Raw genomic sequence first — 12,879 nt, 5'->3', positions numbered from 1 at the left:
TTAGTTTTGTTCCATTTCATTTTCAGTAAGTACTGAACTTAAGTACAGCCTTGAGTAGCATCATCACACAATAAACATACACATTACTTTCAATGGCAATAAGCTTTTTATTTAAACATTAAGGCAGTGTCTTTTTTTGTTTTTCATTTTTACACTGCTATCCACAAAGCTTGCTGGTGGGCATGTAGAATTTAACAGTGTGAATAGTTTTTCTGTAAATACCAACCTTGAAGCAAGCCACATAAATATGTACATCTCTTCAGTTCTATATACAATCCTTGCTATTATACAGTGGGTTATAATAATAAAAAAAAAATCATTATGCACAATATGGTTTAACATTGTTGTAATGTAATCACCAACCCCAGCCACCCTCAGACAGTCCAGGAAATGTATCGGCTATCAATTTATTTTCAGTTGTTTTTCAATATAAAAAAAATGTTGATTGCAAACAAAACTGTTACCAATAGAGAAATGACTAAAATCAAAACAAGCGATGAGAACAGAAATCAGGAAACAGTGTGATTGTTCAGTGACATTTCAGTTAGTTTTAAAAACAACTCATTTAAGTTTCTTGTCAGTTGATTAGGGAACACGTCTGAATATGGCTTCTCTGTCACACTGTTCTATGACCATTTCATATTATAGCAGAGGGACCAGTAGAGAGATGGAACGTTTGAGTTACAAACACACTCTACATTTTTAGATTGGACCTAAAACATGGCTGATGATGAGCAGTCTGCCAAAATTACATTGTGGGCACTTCATCGATGACAGCTAGGGTCAAGAGGGGGGGAAGAGGAGGTAGTCTACTCTACGATGGTCACATTTATTTCTGACCCACAAGTCTCCACTGTGACATACAGAACTGTAGTTCGAGAGGTTAGGTTCTCTAAGCCCCTAAAACAGGACAATTCACTGCACCCCCCTCGATCTTCAAAGCACAAGTCATGAAAAACAGATTGTGTCCTGCCTGGTTGGCATACAATCACAAGCTAACAACATTCCCATACATTACAGAGAGGTGGCTTTTAAAATACTGCAGGTAAAACCGTACTGTACATCAGAACAGAAAACTTTAACATACAACTACCAACCTGGCTTTTTCTTCTCCTACAATGAAAACACAAGGGCGCTCCATCATACGCCTTGTAGTGGAGATATTTTATATTGGTGCAGATGTTCATATGGGTTTCACAAACCCATGGAACTGTGTTGATTAAAAGTTATAAGGGTGTGATAGATATTATGGGGTTTGGGGGGGGAGGGGCATGAAAATTGTAAAAAGGACATTTAACTAGCTCTTAAGTTCTCAAATTTCTGTGTGTGTGGAGTCCCTAGTGTAGGGGAACAACAAAAAAGGACAAAAATAAAATTGTGCGTCACTTGGTAACTTCAGTACTGTATATGTAAAATAAATGGCACTTAACACTAGAAATACCTCATAACTGTACAAAATCTGCCTAGGCAAGCCCCAGCTGCTCTTCTAGACAACAAAAGGTCAGAGGTCAAACAGGTCACAACAGCTCCGAGACGGGAATTCGGCGTGGCGGTCTTATGGCGGACCCCGCCATGGACCAAGGGTTCATAGAAAGATGGCTTTTTATTCACCTCTCTAAATGTAAGCAAACTCCCAACTCTGGATGTTTAGGTCGGGGGAGGGAGGGGGAGGTTGCCTCTGAAGCAGCTTTAAGGGTTGTTATCCTCCAGCTCAAAGCGGCCACATCTCCATTATTCGCCAACTGTGATTGTCGCTTGAGTGCGGGAGCAATTAAAAGGATATACAGGTGGTGAGACTTAAAAAATAATAATCCAAAGAGACAGGTGTTCAAAGAGGGTGCTCATCCCCATAGCAAGAGATCTCTATGCTCTTGCTCGAGTCCATTCATTCCCGCGAAACACAGATTTATAAAGAATGCCATTGTGAACAGATTTGACGACTAAGTGCTTAACATAAAAAAATAAAATAAAAACGTTCTCAACAAACAACAGACATGGTTAATATAAAAAATAAAACCGTGAGAAAGTGTCACATGTCTCAGTGCCATCCACCAGACCCACCTACCCTCTCTGTTTGTGGATGCCTTGGAGACAGCATGCCTTCGCCTTCCTCTGAGAACCCATCTCAACATACGATGACGTCAGCAATGAACAGCATGTATACCCTGTAAACCAATGACGTTGACCCACCCCACATGACCCCTCCCCTCCCTCCCCTCATAAGATAAGAATCCATTGCAGATAAGAGACGACAACTGACACCATCGAAAAGATTCACCATTAAAAATGTACTAAAAAGGTTCTCAGCTCACTTGTTAAAACACAGGACAGGATTGACTTTTTTTTTCTTTCATTCTTTTTTTTTTTAAATCAAGGGAGAAAGGAAAAAAGTCAGAAAAAGGAAGGAGGAAAACCAAAACAAGAAAACGACATGTGATTCCATCCATCATTATGTAGTCTTGTAGTGGTAGAAGTGCACAGGCCGTCTGTACCTGGAGTTCGCTGTACTCGACTGTGCTTTGCTGACCAAGCTTTGACCACCAGGTGCTTTGAGAGGTCCTTGTAACCACTTCAACCCTACACTTAGTTGACTGTGTTCTCATGGGTCCAATACTTGGTTGACCATATTCTCATGGGCCATATACTTAGTTGATTCCCAAGGGGCTACACTAAATATCTTCGCAAGAAAATATAGGGATGCTGGGGTTCAAGTGGGTGAGTACAACAGAGGACATAATAATGCAAGTGGTGTTGAGGTCTGTGAGGGTGACGCTCTGTGGTCGGGGCATTCATTGAGCTCAGGGGGAACAAGCGAGCCCAGACATGGTGTCCAGTCTGTCCACCACTCCGCCCTGAGAAAGCCACTGAGGAGACCAGATCACCACAGACTGATCACAGCGTCAACAGAGTCTCTTCTACAAACCGTCAAAGGAAACTAGAGCAGTGAATCCCATAAGCTGTGGGTCAATTTGTCCGTATTCATAAGGCCAGTAAGAGGGAAACCAAAGAGTAAAGTAAAAAAAAAAAAAACAATACGCAAAGAAAACAAAACAGAGTGATTTGTCCTTTAGAGTAGTCCTGGAGTGAGTGCATAACCACAGAAGCACAAACATACGCACACACGTCTTGTGCGTTCTCACACAGACACATGCGTGCGTGCGTGTACACACACACACACACACACACACACACACACACACACACACACACACACACACACACACACACACACACACACACACACACACACACACACACACACACACACACACACACACACACACACACACTGAGCAGCAGTGTTCCAGCACATCACTGTGTCTGGGTTCTCAGTTGTGTGACACGGGAGAGGGCCAGATGTTTGCGATCCTTCGCTCAATGAAAAGGAACGGAAATGTATAGTGGAATGATGCATGTACTGTATGATTTGTGTTTGTGTGTGTGTGAGTTGTGTGTGTGCGTGGGTCTGCAGCAGTGTGGATGTAGTTGACAGTTCTAGAAGGTGCTAGAAGGTCACTCGCTGTCAGACAGCGTCTCATACTGAGAGCAGAGCAGCGGTTTCTCCTCCTCCCAGGGGGGTCGACCCTGTCCCTGTCCCAGCCCGGCCCCTTGACCTTGACCCTGGGCCGGCCCCTGGGCCCCGGCTTGGCCAGAGGAAGGGGACGGGGCAGACCCCATTCCGCTGGGGAACCGCATTGTCAACGGGTTACACGGGAAAGGGGTGGGGCCTGTATAAGAGGAAAAAGAGCACAATTGTACTTCCTGCATTACTAGTCAGTGCTGCTATTGAAGAGTGGATATTTAATGCAAGCAACAAAGAATGAAAATAAAATGTAGTTTACAATTAAATCGCTTTCCTATTATTTCCTCGTATGGTTCCTGTTTTATTACGATTCTAATGTCATTCTTTTACAAACATATTGTTATTCTTGGGCAGAAACCTTGCATCTCCATATTTTGGCATAGTTTTTTTTTTAACGTAAAGAATGTCGTGCAAAAATAGCAAAATTTGTCGATAACGCATCGTGGTGCAACGCATTGTGAGCTTGTAGATCTCCTATTTCCACTATATTTTTTTTTTAAACAATTGAAAGTGAAGGTGGTTAAGTCCAGCACAGTTATCTGACCAGCACAATTGGTACAGTAACTCCCACTTGTGGTATTTCATTGCTACGGGATTTTCCCACAGTGGGAATAACTCTAGACCAGTGGTTCTCAAACCCAAGTGGACATTACCATTGTGAAAGGAAGCTTTACCTGTAGAAGAGGGCCGGTCCTCCCACACACGGTTGGTGAGTGGTGTACGTCTGTTGCAGTCTCCCTCCGAGTGAACGGATGACACAGATGAGGGTCTCTCCCCGCCCGATAAGCCCGGTCCAGGAGACTTGGTCTTCCTCCCATTAGAGCGTCCACTACTCTTTGAGCTCTTCCCTCCGCCTGGACACACAGTGAGCAACACGTCTTTACACACACCGTTGACCCATTAACACTTTTAGTTGCGATGGAATTTAAAAAAATAAAGGCGCTTGAGTGCCCAGCAGATGAGGCCGATTTTACTCTGAAAAGCCCCGCCTTTCATTTCCCCCCAGAACTGGGAGGTATAATGTTCCATTACTAGACCAGAAGGGTTAATATTCCAAACGAGATGCTTGGTTAAGTCAGAAATTAGGACAGAACATCGCCGTTCTGATCAAAACCGTAGATTTAGAGAGAATGGCGAGGTTTTCGGATCGTAAACAAGGAAGTGAACGGCTGCACGCAAGCGCAAAACATGTCACTAGATTTTAGCAATCCAAAGTTGCACGGATCCAATAGTTAATCAATTTTGGGCGGGAACCCCTTTTGGTGTTTTAACTAAGCATTAATGCTTTAGCTATTGAAAAATAGCAGATCTACAAGCTCATAGCGCGGTGCAAATAATTTGCACCGTGTCCTGAAACCATTCTTCCAGGAGACTATATAGTATAATAGTTAACCCATTTAGGCCTGACGTCGAAATAAAAAATTCAAACATTCATCACGGTCCGACCGTGATGAATGTTTGAATTTGATGACAACTACATGGACAGTATTTAGGGGATCTCTGACCTTGCTGTGCGTAGGACTCCTCTGCACGTCCGTCAACTACGGGCATAGCAGCAGGCACGCTGGAGGGCGGGCGCTCTTCAGCCTGGTCGTCATACGTCCCCATCAGAGCTTTTCTTATGATGGCCTCCAGGCCAATGTTGTTCCCGGAGGTCTCTGGAGCCGGATGGCTGCGGATGCTCACAGGTCCTGGAAGGGGGGAACGGGGAGTTAACACCTTTTGTGCTATAATAAAGCCGTGGGGGGCCTTGGAAGTGTATACACATCTTTGGGTCCTTTTTAATGATATCAAACGGGATCGATGAAATCCTTTTTTGTTTTTTTTGGTCATGCCTTCTTCAGCGTCTAGGATAGGAGATAGGAGAGTGTGGGCAGCGATTCAGAGTTGCCGAGTTGGTGTTGGCTAGACCACACTCTTGCATCACATTTATTTATTTTATTGGTTATTGATCACATCAGAAATAGTAACGAGCCAATTTACATCTGCAGTCCCTGGGAGGACGTCATCATGACACGAATGAGAAAATACACAAAATATACTTATTTTGTGTCCCCTAAGCTTGCGAGTGACTGAGTGAGAGGATTGTACTGTGATATATTATAGCCAGGCTCCGCTCTGAATAAGAACCAGTCAGCACAACCACAGTGACAGAACAGCCATTGGTTTAGTGCTGACACAGCGTTCAGTTTATCAGTGGACATTATGTAGGGTAGAGTCTCCAGAGGCGGAAAGTGGGGGAAAAGCCAGTCTAAACACCCAGGACGTGCTGCTCACTCCATAGAGTATTGTCTATTTTTACATCTGACAAATACAAGCCCAGCTCCACCTGACACTCAGGACTTGTTTTTCTTTTGGGGGGGGGACGGGGGGACGGGACCCTAGCACTCATGTTGAAAACAGTCAGGTTTTAGGATGCATCACGAAAGGCAGTATTCTTCACCTAGCTAGTGTCTCAGTTGATAGTTAATAAAATGTCTGCAGTTTACCTGCGGTGGTAGATGCCGGCATATTGAAGATCTCTGTTCCAGGCTGACCGGCATCTGAAAGTGTGAAGATGATTTTATGTGAGAGCCCATTCGATTCCCTTCATTAAATCACATCATGAGGTTATATTATTGATGTTGAAGGTGCGGGTTAGACGTGCCAGATGTTTGGGTCTGATGCCGATTCCAAACTTCGAGAGTCCTAGACCACCGACAATTATCCATTACTTACAAGTAAGACGCGCAAACACGGGAAGCGAACGCAGCTCGTAAATTGCAATAACAACAATTAGAATAAATTACGAATTATTGAGAAGTGTGTGGTACTGTAAAATTAGTGAAAACAGGGCCACCACGAGGAGGCTCAGCACTAAGTGATGTTGTGTGAGTGCAGCGTGACAGCTATGTGTGTGTGTGTAGTTAGACAACGAAGCGCTGTTGTGGCAGTCTGACACACACGCATACACATACACACAGCTAACTGTGACACATTAGACAGCTAACTGTGCTGTTCTGCCTGGCTTCCATAGTAACTGTGCCTCTGGTGGCAGGTGGTGTCATACCGTGGCACACAGACATGTTCTGCCTGGCTTCCATAGTTAGGGCTCACTGAGTTCGCAATTACAACTATGATAATTATAATGCACTGATCCTTGCCTAAAGAAAGTCTGTGAGTGTCCATCAATTAAGAAGTGTTACAATACTTGACCGTATACATCATTATAGGATGCTTTATGTGTTATGATTATTGTTATAAAGCACCACGAGTATTTATGAGTTATTATACACATTAGACACATCGACTACATAATTGCTGATACCGATTAACCGAGTAAAATAATAATAATAATAATCAAATAATGGCTGATGTATCAGCCTGGCCTATATATATATATATATATATATATATATATATATATATATCGGCCAGACTGATATATCAAGGGGCTGTAGTAGTCGGTCAGACTTACTGAAGTCACCCTCACTTCCCACTACGGTCATCTTCTTAATCATCTCCTGCTTCTTGGAGTTGAGGATGGCCGAGGTGCTCTCCGTCAACTTGCTGAAGAATGCTGGTGGCTGGGAGGTGTTTGGTGGCGAGCGGGAGCTGGATCAAGTAGAAGGTCAGGATAGAAGGTCACACACACCTGTTAATCTTATTCTAAATTTTGAAGATAACCAGCCAGCATTGTTCATAAATCATAATATTAACTTTTCAACTATTGAGCAGGATTTGACCAGTTGAAAAGAATGATTTACAAATACCGACCTAAAATGACCTTTCTAGTTTTCTAAGAATTCAAAGTGTACTACAGTATTATCAATGTATGCCTCAAGGACATTGCATGCCAGGAGGAGATGGGATCGAACCAAGAACATCTACCTCTTACTCCACTGCCATCTTTATTAGAATCACCAACTAATAGCAACATTCTGCCCTTAAAAGCTCCATTTGCTTACCCTTGCTCTCCCTGGTCATTGGGGTAGGACGCGCCTCCTTGCATCTCTGGTTCAGAGATCGCGCCAGCTGGTGACACCGGCTCAATAGCGTCATTAGATAAACTGACAGGAGACGACTTGGGCTGAGGTGGAGACCTGTGGAAAACAAAACACATATGGCTTATCTAATATAAGACACTCGAAAGTTCAGACATTTTAAAAACAGATTTAGTAAGGGGTATACTGTACAGTAGACACATTTGAACTTTGGCCTGAGCCAAATTATGCAGCCGTTCAAAAACATAAAATTTGTCTCCACCCTGTGGTGAAGTCCTGTACTGTGTCAGTTACAGTAGTAACCGAAGAGTCACTGCTGTGAGATTTTCCCTGTCATTATAGGTGTGCTGCATGCATGAACATGTTGAGTTTTAACTTTTTTCTTTTACATGTCAAGCTGTTTTGACTGAAACACACAGCTGATTAGAGCAATGAGCAGCTGTGCACATTCACTTGCAGATGCATTCTCTAGTCTCAAGTCAAGTAGATTCTTCTCAAGGATGCAAGTGCGTTACAAGTATAGTCAAAAAGTTAATGTCCCACAGTTTTTTCCTGAACAGTTCCTTTACCTTGAGGGAAAACATCATGAGTTCAAGAAAAGATGAGGAGAATCCTTAAGGACTATGAAAAGACAACCATGGTGCTATTAGAGAATCAGACTGCATTTACACTAGGGCTAAGCTATGTAATTATGCAACGACGGATGTCACTGATGTGGGTCTTCCATGGTGAAAGTGACAAACGCAGAACCTTTTGGAAAGAAAACGTGCATTGTACTGTAGGCTTGATACTTTGCTCTGCATATTCATTCTGTATCATTACAAATCTCAAATTCTCATACACTGGACTCACAGCTTCCTGAGCAATAGACCACAAACAGTTAAAGTAGGTACATCATTTTCATCAACTGCCATCACCAACACAGGGGCCCCTCAAGGCTGTGTCCTCAGCCCCTTCCTCTACACTCTGTACACAAATGACTGTATTAGCCCCTCACCCAGCAACATCACATACTTTAAATACTCTGATGACACTGCCATTCTCGGACTGCTCCATGACAATAACTCTATTACAGTCTATCAGAATACCATTTCTCATTTCACACAGTGGTGCACTGACAACTATCTAGAGTTGAATGTGGTCAAAACAAAAGAACTGGTCTTTGAAACAACAACCCACACTGGACTTAACCCACTCCTCATTAATGGTAAAACAATAGAACAGGTAGACAGCTTCACATATCTTGGACTCACACTGGACAATAGACTTAGGTTTGATCAACACATTACATCAATCCAGTCACGCTTTCAGCAAAGACTCCATGTAATCCGTAAATTAAGATCACTATCTGTTGCTCCTCATCTTTTGCTATTACTGTACAAAAGCATTATTCAACCCGTTCTGTTGTACTGTTCTGCATGTTTCTACACCATACTGTCCATGCCTAACAGGAACAAACTTTTCAGTATCACCCGTATTGCTTCCAAAATCATCGGACTTCCTACACCCACACTTTCTGATATGAACAATAACGCCATCACACGACTAGCACTCTCGATATCAAATGACACTGATCATCCTCTGTATCGTTTCTTTAACCTCATGCCATCTGGACAAAGATACAGGACCTTGCCCTGGAAAAAGGTCCGTTTTAGTAGGAGTTTTGTCCCCTCAGCCATCGCGGCATTAAACAAACTGCCCCGCCGATAGGATGGTTCTGTACACAGTGGGGAACTCATGTTTTGTTTTTAGTTTTTTTGTTTTTGTCTTGGTGCTATGTGCTCTGTGTTGTTTTTGATGTTTGATGTGGGTGTTGAACTGTTGAACAGATTGTGAAGACAAATATCCTTCGGGACAATAAAGATTATTATTATTATTATATCATGTTGTAGGTTATATAAATGTGGCCAACCTGCCCAAAAATCGAAATGTTTCAATTTCCTAATGATCTGAATCATCAGGTTTATTCTTCATGTGCTGCACGCAGTTAGAGTTTTTTAAATCTCTTTTCCTTTTGTAAAGGATGGTCGAGTGTACCCTATGCTAAGCAGATAAGAAAGGAAGTAATGAAGCATCTTTCCCTAGCATTTAAATAATTTGGCTCTCACCGTGGTTGCTGCCTACACACTTCCGGGTCATTTCACTCACATTACCTTCATAAATTCAATTTAGATACCAATGGACTATTCAGATGCACCCTTGGTATTGAGAAACAGTGTCTTCATTCACCAGCTTGCAACAATAACCGTCAACTCTCATGGGAGTTAATGAAGCTTATTACGCGCATTAGTTGCAAATAGATACGTTCCGTTCACCATTCAACAAAAACATGAGCTTGTTCAATGCTTGCACTTTTAGTGCCGCGGCCAAAGCCAGAGCTTCCTGAAAATACAACATATTTTATACAACAAATACAACGTATTACTGCATCTGTAAAAAGGGGTAGGAACCGTAGGATATGCACATCCCCACAGTTTATGCACATCCCCACAGACCCCAAACTATACAGGTAAGCTGCTCTCGTGTATTTTCTTATTAACCAAACAATGTTTCGTCACATGCAGGGCTTCACCAACTTTAACAGTATTCCTGCACCCCCAGAACTCATGTGTCGACACGACACACTCAAGTGTGACAGAAGGGTCCCTTACCGGTCTCTGAGACGCTCCCCTCCAGGGCCATCGGGCGTGTATCGGGGGCCCTGGGCTGACTCCTGAGAGGAGGGTGCGGGCTGAGGGGCGCTGGGTGGACGGGTGAGGTCCAGGACGGGGGAGCTATGGTAGCTCTGCTGCTGCTGGCTCCTTGTGTAGTCCTTGGTAATCACCTCCTGTTGGACACACAGAAGAAAGATATATTTATTTATTTTTCTGCACGGTCCTCCTTTCTACATTCTCTGCATATATTGAGTTACGTTTATTGAATTTGATGATATGGCCATTACAGTAGGTTTAGATTTGTAACACATGTAATGGCACAACGACCAAATGCAGTGTGTTTGTAGGAAACGCTAATTTAAATGTACTGTAAGAGAAACACCAATTAAAAGGCTAATTCATTTCTAATTCATTTCCTAGGGTGTTTTTCATAAAACTAGTTGCGACCGCACACCGGGAATGTCCATATTACAGCCAATGAGAGCACAGGACAGTTGTGCTCACAGACAGAAAGTCTGTATCAATAGATGATAATACATTGTTCCGTGGGTAGATTCAGGTGTCATAGCCTACTTGGCTACTTATTCCATAGGTAAATCCAGGTGTCATAAATATTGGTAGATATATTAGCCTAATGTTGCTGCTAAATAGTCTATAAAACCAACGCATCTCACTTGAATAATGTTGATAAAACCGCGAGGGAATCTACGCCACAGTGCAAACATTTGGACAATGTGCGCTGTGTGTGTGTGTGTGTGTGTGTGTGTGTGTTTGTTTGTGTGAGCCATAGAGTTATATATCTATAGAGAAGACACCCGAGTTCTCCTCCCATCCACTTGCATTAAGTTGCTCAAAAGCGCATGAGGCGGATTCACTCCTCCTTCCTGGTAGGAACAGAGTGCATTCTGGGACGGATTGGCCCCAAACACATGAACGCGCTGCCGTTGACTATCATTGTGCCGTTTGTGCGCGTTCACGTATGAAACATTCGTTCACGTGTCATGGCCCCAATCACATGAACGTGCGCAATGATAGTCAACGGAGCAGCGCTGGCTCGAGCTGCACTACCAAATCCGGCCACTATGTCCATTTCGCCTCAGGGTTTCCTCTGGGTGCCTTCTCTAGAAATATATACTCTAAGGTGTGAGCACATAAAGAGAGGGAGACGCAGAGAGACAGATGATTATTTAATGCAAATCAAGATTTAGAGTCTTGACGTCCTTGTCTGGCTCTTTCGCCCTGTGTATTTCCTGTGTTTGTGCACAGAGAGGGAGAGAGAGACTCGCACATGTATTACGGATCCTGCACCTACGTGAATTGGAATAAAAAACAAATGTATCGGGTCTGGATTGTGTCTTGGTGAACTCTTGCAGTGTGATTCCTAGTCGGCGATCAATCGTTTAGTCATAGTGTGAAAGCCACAAAGATATAATGACAGCCAATTAAAAAAAAAGACTCTTGTAGTGTGAAAATGATCTGATGACTCCCCGGCAACTTTAAAAGTCCTACAATGTGTAGGGGGCCTAAGAAAATACAATACAGGCAGTCAGGCACCAGAATTGTTCTTATTTTTTTTATTTAAATTTTTATCCCACGATTTTGTAACCCATTTTTCACCCCTGTGTCAATTATCTAATCCTGGGCTCTACACACCCTTCGCCAACCTGGGGAGAGCAACGGACTTGAACTCATGCTTCCTTCATGCCTGAGTTTCCCTGGTTGGACGTAGCACATGGAAGGAACACGTTATTCAAACCAGTTCCTTTCCCCTCCATCAGGCGCCCTGGCTGGCCAGGGGGAGGCAGTTTAGAGACCAGGATTACTGCTGTTTTTTGTGAGGGTACCTACCCTAGAATTGTTCTTCTAAATACTGTACATACTGTACAGAACCCAAATATGGGTGCCCGGCCTGAGGGGGTAAGATACCAATAGGGGTTCCAGCCCAGAATGGGTTAGGGAATACGTGCACGTCTCCTTGTAGTTTTGTAGTCTTTTAGGGAATACGTGCACGTCTCCTTGTAGTTTTGTAGTCTTTTAGGGAATGCGTGCACGTCTCCTTGTAGTCTTTTCCGGTACTTTACTGGATTCCGGATTTTCAGAATTTAATCTGAAAATCCGAAATCCAGTAAAGTTTCTCAGAAAGACCTCAGGTTTTAGGGTGTCTTTTTTAAACGGCCTTAGGTTTTAGGGTGTCTTTTATAAACAGCCTCAGGTTTTAGGGTGTCTTTTATAAACGGCCTCAGGTTTTAGGGTGTCTTTTATAAACAGCCTCAGGTTTTAGGGTGTCTTTTATAAACAGCCTCAGGTTTTAGGGTGTCTTTTATAAACGGCCTCAGGTTTTAGGGCGTCTTTTATGAACGGCCTCAGGTTTTAGGGTGTCTTTTATAAACGGCCTCAGGTTTTAGGGTGTCTTTTATAAACGGCCTCAGGTTTTAGGGGTATTTTATAAACGGCCTCAGGTTTTAGGGCGTCTTTTATAAACGGCCTCAGGTTTTAGGGCGTCTTTTATAAACGGCCTCAGGTTTTAGGGCGTCTTTTATAAAACGGCCTCAGGTTTTAGAAGACCTTTTCAAAATTGGCCTCAGGTCTAAATGGGTTAATGTGAATCCTATCATTCTGTTCCGAGGAGGACAACATCTGATGCGATCAGTGCGTAAAG

The 12,879-nt window shown here is 43.1% G+C and overlaps 1 protein-coding gene across 21 annotated transcripts in view; it reads right to left on the bottom strand.

The window, feature by feature from the left end:
* Nucleotides 1-393: 393 nt before the first annotated feature.
* ncor2 (nuclear receptor corepressor 2) overlaps nt 394-12,879 on the bottom strand; it is a 151,907-nt gene continuing 139,421 nt past the window's right edge. For all 21 annotated transcript variants that reach the window (XM_083784860.1, XM_083784863.1, XM_083784877.1 and 18 more), the window contains 7 exons: nt 10,218-10,393; nt 7,531-7,665; nt 7,041-7,177; nt 6,073-6,126; nt 5,089-5,274; nt 4,258-4,437; nt 394-3,728 (listed from right to left, as the gene is read on the bottom strand). In XM_083784860.1, the coding sequence (XP_083640986.1) occupies nt 3,514-3,728; nt 4,258-4,437; nt 5,089-5,274; nt 6,073-6,126; nt 7,041-7,177; nt 7,531-7,665; nt 10,218-10,393 (1,083 nt within the window). In that variant the 3' untranslated portion in view covers nt 394-3,513. The remainder of the gene's footprint in view (nt 3,729-4,257; nt 4,438-5,088; nt 5,275-6,072; nt 6,127-7,040; nt 7,178-7,530; nt 7,666-10,217; nt 10,394-12,879) is intronic.

This window comes from Protomyctophum parallelum (assembly GCF_964188405.1).
Source record: "Protomyctophum parallelum genome assembly, chromosome: 15".
NCBI classification, from domain to species: domain Eukaryota; kingdom Metazoa; phylum Chordata; class Actinopteri; order Myctophiformes; family Myctophidae; genus Protomyctophum; species Protomyctophum parallelum.
The sequence above is the reverse complement of the archived record's forward strand: the minus strand, read 5'-3'. Positions and strand labels throughout refer to the sequence as shown.